The sequence below is a fragment of the Berghia stephanieae genome, chromosome 1, assembly GCF_034508935.2.
Source record: "Berghia stephanieae isolate SIO BIC M18660-M18661 chromosome 1, UCSD_Bste_1.3, whole genome shotgun sequence".
In the NCBI taxonomy this organism is placed as follows: domain Eukaryota; kingdom Metazoa; phylum Mollusca; class Gastropoda; order Nudibranchia; family Aeolidiidae; genus Berghia; species Berghia stephanieae.
Genome location: NC_088360.1, coordinates 124,453,857 through 124,476,075, shown reverse-complemented (window position 1 = coordinate 124,476,075; position 22,219 = coordinate 124,453,857). Strand labels below are relative to the sequence as shown.

General features: G+C 33.6%; 1 protein-coding gene across 1 annotated transcript; it reads left to right on the top strand.

Annotated features, from left to right (window-relative positions):
- The first annotated feature begins 3,281 nt into the window (after positions 1 to 3,281).
- On the top strand, positions 3,282 to 22,046 carry LOC144963017 (voltage-gated purine nucleotide uniporter SLC17A9-like). The gene is made up of 12 exons (XM_078896581.1): positions 3,282 to 3,602; positions 7,692 to 7,818; positions 8,539 to 8,758; positions 9,467 to 9,566; positions 10,720 to 10,793; positions 11,998 to 12,172; positions 12,624 to 12,720; positions 14,326 to 14,413; positions 14,704 to 14,738; positions 16,088 to 16,259; positions 17,861 to 17,890; positions 18,328 to 22,046. Exons 1-12 carry the CDS (start codon positions 3,520 to 3,522, stop codon positions 18,468 to 18,470), a joined length of 1,344 nt encoding a protein of 447 aa, XP_078752707.1. The 5' UTR covers positions 3,282 to 3,519; the 3' UTR covers positions 18,471 to 22,046.
- The last annotated feature ends 173 nt before the right edge of the window (positions 22,047 to 22,219 follow it).

The following is a 22,219-nucleotide window of genomic DNA, read 5'->3' as shown; positions in this document are numbered from 1 at the left end:
TTTACCAAAATATTTTTGTAAAAAATGCCAAACACATTTTTTAAAATTTATTTTAAGGAAAATACGTTTTATATAATAATAATAATAATAATAATAATAATAATAATAATAATAATAATAATAATAATAATAATAATAATAATAATAATAATAATAATAATAATAATAATAATAATAATAATAATAATAATAATAATAATAATAATAATAATAATAATAATAATAATAATAATAATAATAATAATAATAATAATAATAATAATAATAATAATAATAATAATAATAATAATAATAATAATAATAATAATAATAATAATAATAATAATAATAATAAATAATAATAAATAATAATAAATGATAAAACTTTATTGTCCAACGAAATATAAATTCATTTTGTTTCACCTCCATACCAATATAAAATAGAATGATAATACACAAGCGCACACGACCACACACATACATAATTGACTCCTGATTAAAATCAATCACTTAAAAATTGCGCAACAGAGAAGAAAAGGGAGCAAAAAATTGCCTTCCAGAAGAAAACATGATTTTATATTTAACTAAACAATTAATCATGAAGATGATGACAGTGGTAATGGTGTTCGTGACTACTAAGGGGACAATGATGATGATGATGATGATGATGATGATGATGAAGATGATGATGATGATGATGATGATGATGATGATGATGATGATGATGATGATGATGATGATGATGATAGTAATGCTGACAACTTATATGGCGCTATAACTCCGAAACATTAGACTCTAAGCGCTTAAATTACAAATTACTTTGGCTGAAACATGTCATTCACACACACAAGCACACACACACACACACACACACACACACACACACACAACACAAACCAGACACCTATCTTGCTTTTCATATCATCCACTAATAGACAAAGATTCTTCTTCACGAATGCTCCGTGGTAAGGCAATCCAAACAGAGGGTCTGAAATGGGAAAAGATCTTATTCCAGCATTTTTTCGTATTCGAGAGACAACTAGTTTGATGGAATCACTGGCCGAACGTAAGGGAGGAAGGGGGGGGGGGGTTGAATATCTTTCAATTAGTTCCAAAAGATAGGAAGGGGCAGTACTTTTAAGACAACGATTCACTAAAACACAAGCTTTGAAGTTAATCCTTTTCTCAACAGGCAGCCAATGCAGGTCATGACGCAGAGGTCTGGCATAATCGCACCTACTCTACATGAATACTAGTCTGGCAGCGCTGTTTTGGACAATATGAAGATGTCTCAGATTATAGTGCGAAACGCCACCAAACAGAACATTACAGTAATCAAATTTTGATAGTACGAGGGACACAGTCAGATGTTTGGTCACATCCTCAGATATGAACCGTCTAATGGAAGCAACCCTTTTTAGTTGGAAAAAGAGAAATCTAACAACATTATTAACCCGATGCTCCATCGACAGTCCAGGGTCTAAGCATGTGCCAAGGTTCTTCACTTTGTTAACAATTTGAATGGAAGCATCCCCCAGCTTCAAATCTGTTTAACTTTTCCACTTCCCGTTCCCGTATCACCCCAGTCTTATCATTATTCAGTTTCAGTCTGATTTCATTCATCCATTTCTTAACACCGTGGATATAATTCTTACTAATGGCTGAACTTGTAAATTTCTCGTATTGGAGACGCAGTACAATTATTGCGTATCATCAACGTAAGACAGATCGAAACTTCTGATGATTTTAAACAGAGTAGAGAACAAAAAGGACGGGTCCAAGTACTAAACACTGGGAAACCCCACAATCAAGAATGATTTCCTCAGACCTATATTCATCCACCGTAATAATCTGTTTACGATAAAACAAATATGACCTAAACCAATCAAGCGCTGTACCAGACACGCCATAAGTAATTTCAAGACGTTTGAGGAGAAGACTGTGATCGATAGTATGAAAAGCAGACAATAGGTCAAGCAAATTCAGCAAAGAATATGAACCATTGTCTATAACAAAGAGAAGATCATTGACAATCCTAACAAGTGCGGTTTCCGTCGAATGATGTTGCCTATAAGCCGACTGAAATTTTTCTTCAAGACAATTATTTTTAAGATGAGACAGTAATTGTTTCGAAACAAGCTTTTACAAGATTTTAGAGAGAAAAGGAAGATTAGAGACAGGGCTTTAGTTTTTAAAGTTCTTTTTATCGAGATCAGTTTTTTTGTTTTTTTTCAAAAGGGGTTTGACATGAGCAACTTTGTAATTGTCTGATACAGGACCTGACTGCAACGAATTATTAACAATACATGCAAATGGTGTTAAAATTACATCAATGCATATTTTTTAAAGCATGACAGTATTTACGTGGTCTAAATCACAACGGTTTAGTTGGAAACGACATATGCAGTCACGAAAGTCAGCTTCAGTGATCTTTGAAAAAATTGTTAATGAATCAGCATTTAACTTGTCAGATGTTGTTAGGATCGATTCAGATGAGAGTTCTTTCCTGATGGCATTACTTTTTTCTTAAAAATATTGATCAAAGCAAGTTGGTAGATCTGCACGATCGATAAACGATGGGAGAGCTGCTTGCGTCTGTTGTCCCAACAGTTCCTGGGTCAAGGCAAAGAATTATCTCGTACGTCCGACGTTTTTCAAGCTGTCTTCAAACTATTTAATTTCTTTTTGGCCCTAGCATCATTTCTAGCCTCGATGTACAGTTTCTTATCAATAATATCTCTGGACTTGAGCAATTTTCTTTCTTTCTTTCTTTATGACGATGATGGCCCATTACTGTGTCGCGGGAAAACAGGGAGTGATCGTTCCATCGTGTAAATGACCCACCTAATCATGGTCTATTTTCAGGTCGCATTTTAAGCATTTCTCATAAATGATGTTTATCTAAAGCAAAGGTGCGGCTATGTGATCTAGTGGTATGACATTCGCTTTCTGATCGGAAGGTCCTGGGTTCGAGCCTCGCTCGGCACATTGTTGAGTCCTTGGAGAAGGATCTTCACTCACATTCTCTCACCGTACTCATCTGTAAAACATAGTACCTGGCCGTTAACAGCGTTGTCTCTGTCCGAAAAAAAATGTAATATCGCATAAAAGGTGTCAAGTCCCGTCCTACATGTATAATGTTGCTGTTGGTCATGGGCCCATTGTAAAGGGCTTTGAACATGTTTAGTGGATATTGCACTATATAAAAGCTCAATATTTTAGTCTCATTTGTCTCTTGGCATAATGAATGCTTATCTGGCAATTCTTATTGTATCCCGTTGATCGGGATCGAGACGGAATGTACTGTATTTAAAATTGTAGATATCCAAGGATCCCAATTTTTTTTTTCAGATATGAGGCATAAATGTGAAATGAATAAACAAAAACAACAACAACAAATAAACCAAGAGAGAAACAAAAAATAAATTAATTAACTGAAAGAAAAGAAACAAATAAATATAATACCTAAAATATTTTATTTTATTTTATACTGATGCATTTCGAAAACAGAACCTCTTCACTCTTCTACCACATCAAACAATGATGGCTTCCATTGCCATTCCAGATCGCAACAGAAGTCCAATAAAAGATAAATGCAGTTATGATGGCAGGCATTGGACAAGGTTACTTATATTAATTGTTTTTAAAAATTAGAAGCCCGTTTACAACAGCATTCGTCTGTTAGTCTTAGCTTGCCTAATGGTCTAAATTATCAAATTTAGACGTCTATGGTCTAAGTTCTCTAATTTTCTTTTTTTCTTTCCCTTTTTGTTTTTCTTTTTTTCTCTTTTACTTTTAGTTTTAATTTTATAATGTCCATTTGACACTCCAGCAATGGGCTGATAAATGGCCTAGTGGCTGTGACCCGATTTTTTGGACTCGTGATGGGTCTCAGAAAAGATTCCATAGATTTTTGTTTATGGATGGATTTTAATAATATGCTTATTTTTTATGATTATGATATCTAATAGAGTGTGGTGTTCTCAGTCTCAGTTGCACTCTCTCCCAATCCAAATTCTTGATGAGTCTTGTCTGATACTGATTCCTACTTTTTATCTGAGTCACGTCATGTCTTCATGACTCTTGTTATGTTCGCCTCTAGAAGTAGAAGAAGATGAAAGTGAAAGGTGTTTAATTCTAATTCTAACACTAACACAGAACTTTCTTAAGTATCATTTATTCATTTGTCCCATTCTACGTTGGTGACCCCTGACGAGATCTATTCATTCTAAATCCAACTATGACGACGATTCATTAACAACATCATGTCTGCAGAAGTAGTAGCACTTTTAAACTCCCCACTTTTTGGACCAATTGCCCATCTGCTTGGTTCGTGCAAACTGAGGCGCAGTTTGCACTGCTTGGGATCACATCAGAGGAAGCAAAATACTACAGTGTAGTGGTAGCGCTTGATGTGGCTACAACTTCTAGATTGTTAGCCGCCATTAATTTGCCACCTCCCAACTGTAAGTTAAGTAAGACACCCTTACTTAAATAATTTCTTATAGATGTGTACAGGTTATCAGAAGTGGAGACAGCAGCCATTCTGCTGGATATTAAAGAGCTAGGTGATAGCAAACCCTTCGGACTAATGGACAAAATGCTGCCTCTTTTTTAGGCGAACACAGGCCATGCTTCCTTTTCCGTCACATCTTTTTATGGCTGTTACCCGAAGCGATCGGGGGCCCCCTGGCTAATTCCCCTAATAAAACAGGACTACCTAGCACTGGTGAAAGAGGTAGATAATGTCTATAGCTCTCTCTGACACCAATTATGAGAGTGTGTTCTACAGTTCAAACGCCGAACCCGATACCACCGGTATCGACATCTGCTGATCTGCCTGGATTCGATACCATTTGCTGGTTTCATCGTAAGTTTGGATCAAATGCCAGAAGCTACACCAATCCATGTAAGCACTTCAACAGCTTTAAAGATAAGAAATATCAGGGAAACGGAAGAGTGGGCCAGCAGTAGGAAATCCAACTGTTGGTCTGTCATGTTATTCTACTACAATCCCTCAACAACAATATCAAACTCGAAATTAACACAACTGTTTGTCACGGAAGATATTTTAAAAAGAAGATTCTTAGTGGACACAGGTGCACAAGTTTCTGTGACACCAGCATCATCAACTGAAAGAGTGTCAGGAACTATAGGACCTTCCTTACTGGCAGCCAATGGATCTTCAATAGTGACCTATGGTGCCCGATTCGTAACCCTTCATTTTGGTAAACATGTTTTCAAAGTACGCTTGACATCGGCTAATGTCAAGCGTCCCCTATTAGGAGCAGATCTTCTACATCAACACAACCTGCTGGTTGATATTTGAAGCTGAATCTTTCTCCCACACCCATTGCTCTGTCAGTTCTGTTTTAACATGCTCTGGCTCTGATCTTGCTCTCATAGAACCCAACAGCAATAAGTTCCATAAAATCCTCAATGACTACCCAAGAGGCAAGTATTTAATATGTTTCTCTTTCCAATTAAACCAACCTTAGGAGTGAGAAAAAGCAATGGATGGTTGGATTGAGCTCTTACAGCCTACCTTTTCCACCGCCGAGGCCAAGCATGGAGTTAAGCATTTCTTACAGACCAAAGACCGACCTGTCTGCCCGAGCCCGCCGCTTGGCACCGGATAAACTCGCTATTGCCAAGAAGGAGTTCCTTGAAATGGAAAAGATGGGTATCATCCAGAAATCAAACAGTCCCTGGGCATCCCCTCTTCAGATTGTTCCCAAAGTCAATGGAGGCTCACTGCCATGTGGCGATTATCGAAGTCTCACCGATGCTACAGTGCCCAACTGTTACCCTATTCCCCACATTCCAGATTTTTCAGCTCGTCTGGCCGGTAAGACTTTATTCTCCAAAATTGACATCATTCGAGGATATCAGATCCCCATGGCTCTGGAGGATATACCTAAAACGCCAGTGATCATGCCCTTAGGTTTGTGGGAATTTTTGCTCATGTCGTTTGGATTAAAAAACACAGCACAAGCATTTCAACACCTTATGGACACAGTGCTACAGGAATTAGCATCTACACAGACCACAAACCTTTAGTCTATGCGATGTCTAAGGGCACAGAGCTATGGTCAGCACATCAGCAAAGGCAACTTTCTGCTACTTCGGAGTTCAGCACTGACATTTGACACATCTCTGGAAAGAAGAATGTGGTTGCTAATTGCCTCTCCTGTGCTGTCACTGCCACGAATGCAGTCTCGTTCGGCATCGACTATACAGCTATGGCTGCAACACAAAGTCCATTACCACTACTATGTTTTTTGTTTTAGTATTCAGATTATTTTTTGTTTTTGTTTTAGTTTTACCACACACATATGCACGCATGCATGAACACATACAAACATTCTCCCGTAACCGCAGTTTTTAGTTTCACATTCTGCGGTGAGACCAGATGTGGTGATTAGTGATGAGTCGACAGTCGACGTCGGCGACAAAAGGACAATGGTAGTAGTAGTATTTGTGGTGGTGGTGGTGGTAGTATGTAGTAGCAGTGGTAGTAGCAATAGTAGTGGTAATATACTAGTAGTCGTATTAATGATGGTGATGGGGGTAGTATGTAGTAGTAGGAGGAGGTGGTGGAGGAAGAAGAAGAAGCTGTATACAACTGATGAAGATGTAATGTAAATTAAATTTTTATTTATGTTATTTATATATTTTATTAACAAGTTTTTTGGATTAAATTTTCATTCGACCCAATCCTTTTATCATAATATCGTTCAAAATATTGTCTTTCGCTATCTTTTTAATTTTACGATAAATTTTCAAAGGGCAAAATAATTTTTAAAACCCGAGACCTGGTTGAGATGGTTAAGCGGTACCAAACCGTTGAGAAAAGAAATTGATTTTTTAAAAATCTAGCTCAAACTAGGGGAAAGTAAATTTTTAAAATAAATAAAAATAAATAAAAAAGAATATAAAAATGATAATAATATAACAGATAACTAAATAACCCCCCCCCCCCCCCTCTCCGCCGTGACTTTTTCATCTCGCCCCCTCCACCGCCCCCTACTGTTTCATTACAGCATTCTACTACTATTACTACTACTACTACTACTACTACTACTACTACTACTACTACTACTACTACTACTACTACTACTACTACTACTACTACTACTACTACTACTACTACCACCACTACTACTACTACTACTACTACTACCATCACCACTAATATGTCTTTATCTTCCATTATTTTCTGGAAGGTTCTGTTCCCTGACGCTGACCTTTTCTTATCAATTAGATCACCCCCCTGGGGCACCCTATCCTCTACCCACGCCACGCTAACATTTCATTCATACTGCAACCACCATTGAGTACAGACGATACAAGTTATTTTTCATTATATTTTATTTGTTTTCCACGTTTATATTTGTTTATTGTTGTGCTGCTGAAGGGTTTGTACCCGAAACGTCCATTGTCTGTTTTGTTCCCATACGAAGCCTTTCCATTTTCACTCTTTCGTTAGAATTAAATATATATATATATATATATATATATATATATATATATATATATATTATATATATATATATATATATATATATATATAATATATATATATATATATGTAGAGAGAGAGAGAGAGAGAGAGAGAGAGAGAGAGAGAGAGAGAGAGAGAGAGAGAGAGAGAGAGAGAGAGTTTAGGCAAGTATTTAATACGTTTCTCTTTCCATTTAAACCAACCCTAGGAGTGAGAAAAAGCAATGGATGGTTGGCTTATTTTTTGGAACATCAATATTGTATGCCTCAAGAACAATTATGCCCTTTGCCATCACAAGCTGTTCGCAGGAAATGGGCTGGGATAAAACTGAATCTGTAAGTATAATGAGTGAATTCGGTCCTCTGGTTACTATATCAAAAAAGAGAAATATGTATTAACATTATTACCAATTTTTGAATTGAATTTTTTTTTTCCCTACTACGCGATCAGGGTTATATCCTAATATTTCAGGCTGGACATGGAAAGTAGCTTGTGGTTGCTTCTGGTAGAGCCTCATATATCCACTTGATGTGACTTTCTGTCCTTGTCCTTTGCACAAGTTGACTTATTTTGTCAAGGTTCTGTGGTCCCATCCATGAAATGTCATTGGACTATAATCTTCATTTTCATAGGCTGTTATTTTACCTCACAGCAGAATATTATTAGCCAATTATAAATTGTATTCTTGGTTTTGTTTTTTCTTTTGACTGATTATTGCTAATATTGATAGATTGCTTTGTCAATATAACCAACTTCTGGTAAAATTTATGTTGATGATATACAAGATCTTTGTTTACTGTTATATCGAGAGAGAAAAAAACAACCAAAAAATGGGACTTTGATGTAATGTAGATATAAGAGTGATGTTGATACATTGTCAATCTTTCCGCTTTGCACTGTAGGACAATTCTCTTTGTGTTTGTGTAGATCTTTGTTATGTGCATTTGTGTTTGTGGGTGTGTGTAGAGAGAGAGAGAGAGAGAGAGAGAGATAGTAAGAGACCATGTCTTGCTTTTTAACAAATATGATATGCCATTTGAATTTCCATTTTACAGGGAATGGTGTTGTCTGCCTTTTTTTGGGGATATACAATGACGCAGTTTCTCGGAGGTTATGTCAGTGATCGTGTTGGAGCTGACATCACATTACCAATAGCGGCGTGCATGTGGTCTCTTGTAACCTTCTGGACCCCACAGCTTGTTCAGCTTTCCACAGATAAATATGTCTCACTTTACATTGTTGTCTTGTCACGGGTAATGCTCGGAATGTGCCAGGGTAAGGATTTGTTTGTTAAGTATGCGTTTGACTAAATGTTTATGTTTTCAAATCATAAAAACTTGTTAGAAATGATTTAAAGTAGATTTTTTTAATAGCCATTAAGTTAGGTAAAGGGGAGGAATGGGATGAGCATTGCAATCTGGTGAATAGACATCGGCCAACATGACATTATTATGAATAGCGGTATTCATTTGTTGGAAACACACTTGCTGAGAAAATTGGAAAATACAAGAAAATTTGGAAATTGTCCTACTCTTCTTTTATTAAATCCTAAGAGTGTTGACTCAAGTTTGAAATTAGTTCCCTTACGTTTGCTATTGTAAAATTCTTATATTCTGCAGCCCCTTCTAGATAACAACATGTCAATGGGCAGATAAAAATCTATCTTAAAAAATAATTTAGTCCTCTTCACTCTCTCTCTCTCTCTCTCTCTCTCTCTCTCTCTCTCTCTCTCTCTCTCTCTCTCTCTCTCTCTCTCTCTCTCTCTCTCTCTCTCTCTCTCTCTCTCTCTCTCTTTCTCTCTGTGCCTTTCTTTCTCTCTCTCTTCTCTCTCTCTCTCTATCTATCTCTGTCTCTTTCTCTCTCTTTCTCTTTCTCTCTCTCCCCCCCCCTCCCCCCTTCAATTACTTCCTAACAATGCACCACACAGTTTTATTTTGCTATTGATATGTATGGTTGTGATTATATAACTTTCTCTTCCATCAGGCTTTCATTACCCTGGACTGACTAGCCTGATTTCACACAAAGTCCCTGAACAGGAGCGGTCATTCACATACTGTATGGTGTCATCAGGAGCGACATTTGGGTAAAGTGTAGATAATTTTCAATGTACAATATGGGTCACTGCACCTCTATTACCCTTGTCTGCTTTAATATAAAGTCACCGGTGTTGATACAGACGTTTCATGATTTCGGTACAGTGCAATTTCATTCTAGAGAGTATGCTGTAAGGACTAAGGGAGTTAATTTTTGACATTTTACACGGTTCAATCCCTTGATTACTGTACAGATTTCTTCAAAATGGCGACCAATGTTTTCAACACAATGGACACTCTATCGAAAAGAAGCTACAAAGAAAAAATTAAATGTGTGAATGGGATTGATCCATATTACATAAAATCGTAAAACTGGACAAAGGATGTCAAGATTTATCCTCCAATCACGTACCATCATATTTTTAGCTATCTATTGTTGTTATTATTATTATTATTATTATTATTATTATTATTATTATTATTATTATTGTCATCATCATCATCGTGGTCGTTGTCGTCGTCATCGTCATCATAATCATTATTACTATTATTATCATCATCATCTAGAACAAAAAAAACAAAAAAAAACAAAAAAAATAAAAAAAATAACAACCTCTCTTTTTGATTTTTGTTCTGTTTTTTTTTGAGTGAGGTATTCTTTTCTGTTCTCCTTTTTTGTTTGGCTTTGTTCCGTTTGTGAGCATAAATTTCTTCAATTTGTTTTTATTTTCCGTAAGTGTTAAAAATTTATTTTAAAAAAATATATTTAAAAATATTTTTTTCTCTGATGATTTGTTCCGTATTTCTGATCAAGATTATTTATTTATTTGTTTATGTGTCTGAGTATATTGCTGTTCGTTAATAAGTTTGTTTTTTGTTATTATTGTATTATTATTATTATTATTATTATTATTATTATTATTATTATTTATTATTATTATTATTATTATTATTATTATTATTATTATTATTATTACTATTAAATATATTATTATTATTATTATTATTATTATTATTATTATTATTATTATTATTATTATTATTATTATTATTATTATTATTATCTGTTGCATAGTTATTTTATAATAATCAAAATAAGAACTGGCAATTCTATTATTTTTGATGTGGAATAAGAGGAAGGTTGTTATTTACTGCTAAATACTACTTTTCTCTCATGCATCTATTTATTTTCTTTTTCAACAGAACTTTGATGTCTGGCAGTTTTGGTTCTATTTTGATTGAGCGTTATAACTGGACAGTTCCTTTTTATTTGATAGGTAAAATATTTTTTTTTACATAAGTCACTAATTTACAGATGAATCAATAATTTTTACATAAATTGGTCCAATGATTAAAATTACTATTATGTTTATTCATTAAAATTTTTAGTTAAATAAATAATTCCCTCATCTTGATAATATTTTAGGAATTATTTAAATGGAGTATTTTATGAATTTGTTGTCTATGATATTATTATGACCATTGTTATTCACATGACTGATTTTATCATTTTATGAAGAAATCTCAATAAAGTGATGTTTGTATAAAGTTATATTGGATGCTCGAAATAAGTAAAAAAGGACCCGAGCTTAGCCAAATTGTTATTCATAGGGATTTGGTAAAAGTGTAAAAATACATTGGTGGGGGTGGGGGGGGGGGTGGGGGGGGGGGGTGGTTAATTCAAAAATGGATATATGACCAAATTGAACTTCACCACAACGATTCTTAAGTATTGTAATGTCATGGGTACAAGATATCCGGCTTTTTAAAAAGAATTTTAATTTATTCCCGGCATTTAGATCTCCTTAATACAATACCATTTTGAGGCACTAGGCCACATTTCATAATAAGTTTCAGGCTCTTTGAATTTTTTGGAAATGGATTTCAGGCTTTTTTGGCACCCGTGTAAATGTAATAATCCGTAGAAATAGAGTAATAAACTTGCATTTAGATAGCATTTTTAGATATATAAGATCACGAGTATGAACAGGAATCTTATAGCTTATCATAATTTTGCAGTTGTCTCTTATGGTTAAGTTCGTATAACAAACTGTCATGTTGCCACTTTTGCTTGAGGGCACTTTTAATGTCGAATTATGTGCCATGATCATATTTACTGTTTACATTTTTTTTTTTTAAACATTTATATTTTATTTATCAGTGTAATTTACAGATTTCAATACAATTTTGCGCAATTGTTACAATAAGACTCCTTTATGTTTTCTTGTAATTTTTCCTTAGTCCAGACTATTATTTAGATAAAGGGTCTCAAATTTCAGCCATTTTTTTCTTTTTGATCACCAAATATGGTTTTTGTAACTGTAACTTTTATAAAATAATGTTCCTGCAGGCAAAAGTCTATATTTGTATATATAGCTTTGTTTCTTTATATTTTGCATTTCTCAAAAACTTTGTTTAATGCTTGTTTTGTGTTATGAAGTAAACAGTACGATATAAATATGAACTTTTCTTGAATTATAGGTCTTGTAGGCTTGACTTGGATGCTTATAATGAGATACACTGTTGTAGCAAAAACTAGAAGAAAGAAATCAATAGTGGCTGACAGAGAGGCACAGCTGTTAGATAGTGGAAAATACAAAGAAGGGAAGAAAGCATCGCTTCCATGGGTGTCTCTTTTTACAAAGCCTGCTTTTTGGTAACTAAAACGTTTTTACTTTTATTCAATCTTGATAGTTTGAAACTGTGTAATTTTACTGCTTTTCTACTTACTCATACTATTGGTAATATTATAACTAGTCATTTATTTATTCTACCATTGTATGAAGAACAAAAAACTGGCACCCTTTGTGCACAAATTGATTAATTTTTACAAAAAAATATTGATCTCATTGTTAAATGAGATATGTAACACATACACAAACATAAATGTACAAAATACAACAAACAAACAAGGAGACCAATCTGAATAAGCACTTATTTGAGCATATTGAGAAACCGTTTTTTTATTTGTGATAAATATTTAATTTACAAAAGTATTCAAAGTTTTTCAGAGCCTTTAAGTTGATGGTGTCAGTTTTATTTCAAGTTTTTGTAGCATTTAGTAGTTGGTAACAGCATCAATTGTTTTCCCAATTTTGTTTCAACAGGTCTCTTCTGGTTGGGCACTTTGTTCAAAATAATTGTTTCCTGATCTTGCTTTCATGGTTACCCACATACTTTCATGAAAATTTCCCAACTGCCAGTGTAAGTGAACGCATAATTCTTTTACACCAAGAGCATATTTAAGTAAATATTGTGCTTTAACAGTTGGCATATTTTTTGGGATCTAAGTTAATAAATGTCACTAACAGAGTTGCTGATTTTCCTTAAAATTACGGATTTCCATAAATTTTTGACCGACCAAAGACATGTGAAATTTGGTCAATATTGAAACAATAATTATTTTGTGGTGAACGATTATGGTATATTTAATGTTAATGAGTGTCAAATCAGCTAATTTGTCTTGTTTCATAGAGAAGTAAGTACAAATTACAGGTATTTTTCTTTGAGTCAAGACTTTAAACTTGGTAGTGGAATTAGATAATAAAGATTTGTTTTTACGTCTAGGTGATGCCTAGGAAAATTTTGTACCTTTACAGTCAATTTCCTACTTTTGTTATACTTGCTTCACATTTCTTATTTTTATTAAAATCAATCTGCCAATCTGGGTCCAGTTTGAGGGTTTCTTTGTCAATCAACACTTATTTCTCAGTTATGAATAACATCATAACTTCAATTACCAAACTAAATGGCTATGCTAATGTATTCAGAATACCAGGCCAAAAAATATTATCTCATCAGTGAGAAAAAACTTCTGTCCAACTTTTCAAAAGGTATGATTTTATCTTCCAGTCTGTAGATAAATGTCTCACACCAATTAAAAAATTGACAACCGTGGCAATAGGGCCTGTTCTTATCTAGAGTTACTAAATGTACTTTACTAGCCTAGTAGAAGACTTCCAGTCTGTGAAAAAACAAATGACTTTTTAAAAAATCAATTCTTGTGAGCGTTTTCTAGTCTCTGACTCTGTCTAGCCAAGAACTGGGTGTGACAGGGACTAAATTAGTTATTTTGTGCTGGTAAGAAATCAGTCTTTATTTTTTAAGTTATTGTGAAATTCTCACTCGCAACTCCCGAGTGGTGCCATTTTTCAAAAAGGTTCCCACATTCAAAAATGTGCACTTTGGATCTGTTATTTTTCAGCAGTTTTTTTTAAAAAGCCAAAAACAACATCAACAAGACACTTTATGTCTGTATCACTTTTTCTCATCACATTTTTCTTCTGAAGCAAAGGTGTAATCTCCAAACAAATATGGCTGCCACATTGTTGATGATAGAAGAATCATATTAACGAGCCTCTTACTAACTGGTTAAGCTATAGGGTTAGGCAGATTTAGATTTAAGGTCAAAAGTTGAATTTAGTCTGGAACTTGAATTTAGTAAGTCTACTTAAGAACAAAATTTCTTCATAATGTACCATATGTACTAAGCCTTCAGTCTACATAAGATTGGGCCAGGATATATAAAGATCTCTGCGCATGAGAGGTGCTAGGATAAATCACTGCTTTTAAAGACAATTTGACCAAGAAGCTAACTCCATACCCATGCCAACAGAAAATAAGTTCAACCAAATCGTGTTGAGAATTGTACCTTGTTAAGATTCAATTTTTAAATGAGTGATTGATTGTATGCTGTACTTAGTTAAATATGATGAGCTGTGTTAAAAGTATTTGAGATATAATCTAATGGTAAAATTGAAATGAATTATGAAATCTTTTCATAAATACAAGTTCTAATTTAATCCTCAGGGCTGGGTTTTTAATGTTGTACCTTGGGTAGTTACATTTCCATGTGCCATATTCAGTGGATGGATAGCTGATCATCTTATTGCTAAAGGTAAATGAAGCAGACAAAGCCATATATAGTTTACCAATAACTCTTTCTGAGTATAATTTTAGGAGGGTTTTCTTTTCTTTTTTTTCTTTTTTTTTCTATCTTTTTCTGGACTTACTATGTCATCGCTCTTTATATAAAGTACATACTATTAATTTCATAGTTATGTTGAGGATTTAATGGAAAGTGTTGTCAAATTACTCTTGTGTTGAATCTCTAACTCTGACAACTATCCTGTTTTGATTTTGTAATTTCATGGATTGTTAATGTTTTGCCTTTCATTTTTATCTTAGGTTCCTCTATAACTTTTGTAAGGAAGTTAATGGAGGTGAGTGCCATTTTGTATTGATTATCATAATTTAAGAGGGGGGGGGGGGGGGGGGAGCGACACTAAAGGGTCATTTTTTTTTATTTGATGAAATATCCTAAACTTCTCTGCACAGTCATAATGTATATGTTTGGAAAGGATGATTGCATATAATTTTTTTCGAAAAAAGTTGCCCATTGCCTAAGGAAACGACGCCATATTGGAAAATAAACAACAAATCTTAAAAAGTCAAAGGCTTTTTTGTTTATCAACTGATTGCCATAATATTTTGGTCACAGGTAGAAAAAAGGAAAATAAAGAGGCTCTAGAAGCCCGATTTTTATCTTTTTAATTAGAAACTTTAATAATTAAGTTCAAAGTTATTACTCGATTATTCCCCTTGAAAAAAGTTACATAATTTCAAATTACTCATAAAATTTTATTTTTTTCAAAAATTCGGCTCCAGAGGACCTGCGTATTTGTATGACACTCATTTGTAGAAAGTTTGAAGAAGATTGGTTGAAAACTGAGGGAGGAGAAAGGTTTTTAGTGACGAAAATTGCAGTTTTGAGAAAAATGCATTTAAAAGTCAAAGTAGACGAATTTAGGGAAAAGCTCTCCTCTCGCTCTCTGATTGGATTGTGACCACATGACATAATTAAGAACAAAGTGATTGGTTGTTGAAGATAGAGGAGAGTTTTTACTTTTCATTGACATGTTTTTGCCTTTACTTAGTGATAAAGACTATTTGATATTCTTTCATGAAATCAGTCCACTGAAACTAAAAATGGGCAGGATTTAACCATACTATTGGTCACAAAATACGTTATTTTGAGTCGAAAAAAACGGAAGATGAAGTTCTCATGCAATTTTTTATGCAGATAAATGGTCACATGACAACATCCCACCAAAAGTCTAATTTTTGCAAACTGGGTCAAAATTCATAATTTTTAATGCCCCCCCCCCCCCCCCCCCCCCCCCTTAAGTCGCTTTTGACATCATGTTTGAATTTTTTTTAATTTGAAATTATTTTGTATATTTAATACAGATACTCAAGGTCAATAAATAAAATTTAGATTTTAAAATTGGCTGATTAATTGTCATGTGTAATTTTGTTTGATAAAATAGATCATAATTTTCCTTGTGGTCGCTTTATACATTTTAAGAATTTAGTTATGATACAGTGCTTTGCAGAGTAGGAATGGGTTACTGAAGTTCACAAATCAGCTGGTTTCAAATTTCATGAAATGAGACACCTGTGCAACCAGTCAGTTGCGGTTGAACCAATGTAGTTATAATCATTAATTTTGAACTGCTATTAAGTCATTACTGTTTAAAAATAATGCTCCTCCAACTTTTTTCTATTTCAGTCTCTGGCCCTGTGTGGCACATCATTTTTCCTCATCATGATATCATATGTTTCTAGCTACACACTTTGTTTGGCTTGCATGGCTGTTGCTGTAGCAATGTGTTCCTTCCATAATAGTGGTATTTCAATAAACCCTCAGGACATTGCACCAAATCATGCTGGCTCTGTTTTCGGTTTGTATAATTTGCTATTACACATTCGTTTATGTTTGCTATATATGGCACATAAGAATTATAATCCCTAATTAATAAATCCTTTCCACCTGTGAATTTGATTTAAAACGTACCAAACTTAGAGCTGGATGCAGTAATTTGTGCATAGGATTATAAAGGAAAGATATGCATAGTGAGGATTGTACCTCACCACTATAGAGATTGTAAAACTTTTATGTCAACCTTCGATCTAGAAGGTTTTGAAGAGATAATTGAGGCGAGAAGTAGAGAGAATATTATATTACTGTTCAAAAAGGAAGGAAGAACATCTATAAATATATATGAATATAATTTTATATACTGGCAGCTCAAAAAATTTTAACTGCTGTTTGAAATATGAACCCAAGTTAACAAATGTACATTGAATGATATTGACGTTTTGAAGATGCATTCCCTTTTCCTTTTTTTATCACACTCTTAATCTACGAGTAATAGTAAAGAACAATGTATGTTCAATCTTCCTAGCTCACCTGTGACAGGTACAAGGGATTTACCTGACCTGTAATCCTCCAAATATTATTGGAATTCCGACTCACCAGTGTTGGTCAGCAATCTATCCACAACTTCCTTCAGTCCCTTGAAAAATGTGTGGGAAAAGTTCTTTAAAAACTATCCAAACACTGCCCTGACTATGCTAATTTTAGTGCAGCAACCCACTGTCATTCTTCCTATGCAAAAAATGGTCAATGTGCAAACCTCATCCTTGGTAGCTTTCCTCCTTTGGATTAAGCCTGAGAGTCGTAGAATGTCAGTGCTATTTTAAATATTCTCCGAAAGCTTGACTCTTCATTTACTACACCATGACATATACTTATATTCTTATGAATGAAACTGCACTTAATTTACATTTTTATGATCAAAGTATGATTTTCGGATTCACCACAAACATCTTTATCTTTGAAATCTTAATTTCGTTTGCCTCACTTTTAAAATGGCAGAAGATGTTGTCCTTCATTTTGCTGACCTAAAAGCCATTGAGACCAAGAGTGTGACTTTAGATGACAAATTTAGATAATCTTGTATTGATGACAAGGACAGCAATTGTGGCTTTCTTTCTGGCTTTGTGCAGAAACTCTCAGATCCAGGCATCTACAATTGCATCATATGTAACCTTAATTGCATGATTATTTGAGTTTGAATAGGTTCAGACTTTTCTATTTTTCAGCATTTACATAAAAGTTATAATTTTTTAGATGACCACTTCTGAAGACAAAGGTTTCACATTTTAACATTGAATAAAAGTTGCCAAAAGAGCAGACCTGCCGACTTGGAAATTTTAAAAATTTGTAATTTTTGGGAGATAAAAATCGTAGTTGCTATAGTTGACCAAATTTAACAATTTATATCACAAGGATTAAAATGCTTCAAAATCACTAAAATCAAATAGTCTGGTATCAACTTTCATATTCAATAAATGACCTAGAGAAGCTCATGAAGTCCTGAAATTGGAGGCAAAATTTCGTAATTCTATGAATTTTTCGTAATAGTAGGGAGGTTTGACCTAGAGGAAACATTATCTTTGTTATTTGAATTCTTTTCTTTTCTTTTCAAATTATTCACAGGTATCATGAACATGGCTGGCGCAATTCCTGGTATGTGATCTTTATTGATATAAATAACAAAATTCTGTATATAATTTTTCTTTTTTTTCCCTGTAACTTTTTATTTATTTAAGAGCTATCAACAAAAAAAAAAATTAAAAAGCAACCATATTGATAGAAGCATTATATCGGTTCTACTACTTGTTATATGTGGCGTGCTCAGAAAATTATCCTAAAGTAAGAACCACAAATAGATTATCTTATAATTATAAGCATATGGAATTACTATCATTAAAGTCATAGAATAACAAATGCAATTTATCTGGACTTTTTATTTTTTGACATGTATTTCTTGTAGTTTATTTTCAATAGATTATCTTTAATGTCACAAATGCAACTGAACTTGACTTTTTATCTTTTTGACTTGTAGTATTATTTGTAGTTTATTATCAATCACTGTGCTTATATGATTTCTTTTGTGTCTACAGGTTTCATCGGTGTTTATGTTGCAGGTCATATTTTGGAAGAAACTAAGAGTTGGACCTCTGTATTCAATTATACTGCATATCTTAATATATTTGGGTTGATTCTCTTTATTATTTTTGGCACAGGAAAGAGATTAATACATTAATGTTTGTTTCAATTAAATTTATTAGGTATTATTGCAACATTACAATTCATGCTTTTGAGATTTTTTATCTCAACATTCCATAGAACTTTATAAGTGAATATTTAAATCCAAGAGATTACATGAAAAAGCATTGTTTATGTGAAATAAACCTGGTCACTCTGTACTCAGACTTGTCCCATTTTTGGAAAAACACTGTAGAAAATCATAGCACAATGCAGTGCTCAATATGGAGCACACTTTCACACATGTAGATTGAATTTTGCAATGCTTAAGATGGTCATAAAATGATGAGCAGCTTTAAAAAATTCCTGAAATTTGACACATCATAAATTCCAAAATTAAAGTAGATAATTTTACTTTTTTAATACTCTCAACCTAAAATTTAGTTATTCCGCAGTTTATTGACAAGTTGTCATACATTTGGAACCTAGTTTGGTTAATCTGTGCAAGTGGCTTCTTACATGGGGATTATCAATACTTAATGTACAGAATGTACCTAAATTTCAATCACTTGTGATGAGGCTCTGATTTGTAAGATTCTCATGAATGATTTTTTTTTTAGAAAGTTTCCTCACTTACTGTAACCGAAACTGCTTGTTGAATATAATTTTTTAATAGATGTGCCGAATTGAGATTGTTAAACATTTTGAGCATGTATAGATGAATAAAATAGCCTGATGTGTGTCTCGTCTTGTCACAAAAGTCAAACTATGTTAAGCATATTCAGTGGCTGATTGGGTGACAGTATTCGTGGATAATTCTGGTTTCAAATCATCTTTCATATCATGAAGTACATTTCAAATAGATCACTTTTCATTTATTTATATTTCTGGGTTATGATTTTTATCACTTTATTGGATTAATTTCAGATACTGTGATGCATTTGCATTTCATTTCTCTGTGTTACTAGTCCATTGAATTCAAGTCAGGACTAAACAAGAGTCATGTGTAATATTACTAGCATACAAAGTTGCCCCGTCTTGAAAAATAAATAATTGATCGAGGTAAAGTGAAACATATTCTGTTTAAGTTTTTCTTCTTACAATGTTACATGATATTGCATTCTTTTTTTTGTGGTTGACGTGCCAACTTACTTCAGCATTCATTATAATTTTTTGGAATATGTTATTGCTTTAATGGTAAAATCAATTTTTTGACCATAGACAACATCATTATGAAATGTAAAAGGTTAAAATTTAAGAAGGTTTGTAAAGTTTTAAATTATTTCACTTGGTTCAAAGTTGAAGAGTTCTCAGAATTTTCGACGAAGAGTCCTCTGAATTTTTATTGCAATACTTTTGTCCCTTAGCATATATGACCTGTATGAGTAGGTGTACATTTATGCAAGAGGACGGTAAAGACAAGATTTGCATCAAATTTCAGTTTATTTTTTTAATGGGAATGCAAAGGGCAGCTTCTTATGATTGGACCTTTCATGTACAGTATAGAACTAGTTCACTGTATTGAAACGTTAGAATGGTGTATGGTTTTATATGTGATAAAGTGTATAAGAAAAGTTAAAAAGAAATAAAATCACACAAAAATTAGTCCTCCTTGGCGTTAAAGTGAACATACTGACAGAATTATTGTTAGTTATTGCGCACCACTTTTTAGATCTCTATCTTGCATCAATATCTTCTTTTCAAGTTTTCACCATTAATCGAATGCATGATTTGACTTAAAATAATTATTTATATGATAGGAGGAAAATCTAAATATACTTATGGACATACAAACATCAGGCCATCAGTTGTATTGAATGATTATGAATGCTCTTTAAATGTGAAATCAATGATATGAGAAAAGATGTATAAAGTCGTTCATCAGATCATGCTCTTAAACTTTTATTCATGTCTCATTTTTTTTTTTTTTAGTGAAGGCTGCTTTGCTTTATCATTACTACATTATCTATAGTCAAAGTGTGGTATTTGTAGGCTATTTATTTTATCTCATATTTTTGAAGTGAAAAAGATGCCCCGAAACTGGTCGTTTCATTTTTATTGTGCCATTTTTAAATGACATATATTTTTGTGGGTTTAACATTCTCAAGGAAGTTGTTATTCTTTTTGAAATGATACATACACCATGCAATTTATGTGAGTGCTTTTTTTAAAACTACGTTTATGGTACATGGCAAGTTCAGTGTCTTTAGTACAATGCAATAAACTAAGTGTAGATTATTCTTTTCATTATTTAAGAGCCATATGAAAAAATGTTTAATGTGTAATGTTAAGTGGAGCATTAAGAAACTACTATTCTACTACTCTTTTACAGCATCTTCAAACGACATCATAAAAGGTTAATTTTGTTAGCAGTGCTGTTAAAAACTAACTTAGCGTAACAAGAAATCATATCTTAGCACAATTAGATTCCTACACAGACTTTTTTATTTTTATAAACATCAGCTAAATAGTTTAATCAAATGTTATTGTCAAACCATAATTTGGTGTGTGAAAATACAGTGAAAATATTTTGTTTGCATAAATAACTGCTCAGCAGAAATTATCTCAAGAAAAGTAGAGATCTGGGTGGGGTTCCTGGCCTCCCATAGTGGGCAGGGAGGCACTTACTGTGACTTCTATCCCCCTATATCTGTTTTCCAACCTGCTTTCTGTCTTTGTCTTGGAATGAGATTTCTTGGTTTTGTCCTGGCCCTGGCTGGATAATCCTGGCTGCGAGGGATACAGTCAAATGTATAGTTCGAGTTTTGGGGGTTGATATTTTTTTCTCTTGTAAATTATCTCTCTGTTATGCATTGTATTATATTTGTAAACATTTGAGTGTGTTTTTCTTAGTGGGGACCTACGCTTGTGTCAGGATGGATCTCAAACTAAGTTAATGTGATAATGTGCTCTTGGAATATAGGGTACATCTGTTCCCTATTTGAACTTTTTCCCCTTTGTCTTCCTTAATCTTGGTTTGTTTAATTGTAATTCTATAACTTTTTACTATCCCATTCCCCCCCCCCCCCCCTTTTTACTGGCGCTGATATGACCTCAATGTGTTGCAAGCTGGGTGGGGTTCCTACCTCCTATAGTGGGAAGGGAGGTACTTGCTGTGTCTTCTATCCCCTCTTATCTGTTTTCCAATTGCTTTCTGTCTTTGTCTTGGAGTGAGATTGCTTGGTTTTGTCCTGACCTTGGTCGGAGTCCTTGGCTGAGAGGGAAACAGTCGAATGTATAGTTATTGTTTTGGGATATATTTTTTTCCTTGTTAATCATCTCTCTATTATGTACTGTTACTACTTTCATTTTTAACATATGGTTTGTAAACATTTGAGTGTGTTCCTCTTAGTGGGGATCTGTGCTTGTGTCTGGATGAGACTTTTAGGTGATCTCAAACTAAGTACTTTGATAGTGTGCTCTTGGAGTGTACATCTATTTCCTATTTGAACCATTTCCCCTTTGTCTTCCCTTTTCTTGGGTGCTTTAACTGTAATTCTAGAATTTATTACAATCCCGTTTTCTTCCTTTTTACTGGCACTGATACGACCTTATGTGTTGCGAGCGCTGTAAAACTCTTAAAAACAAAAAAAAAAAATGTGTTACTGTAAAATCCTAAAAAAAAAAAACAAAAGTAGAGATATTAGCACCACTATAGTGAAACTAAATCCACAGCATCTGCATTTTGATTCATCACCTGATAATCACAATAGGCGGCATACACTACACTATACTTTATCTCTGATTACTACCAGCTCTCTAAACAGCTGCCTATTTCTCAAGGTGTCGAAGTGGCTTTATCTCCAA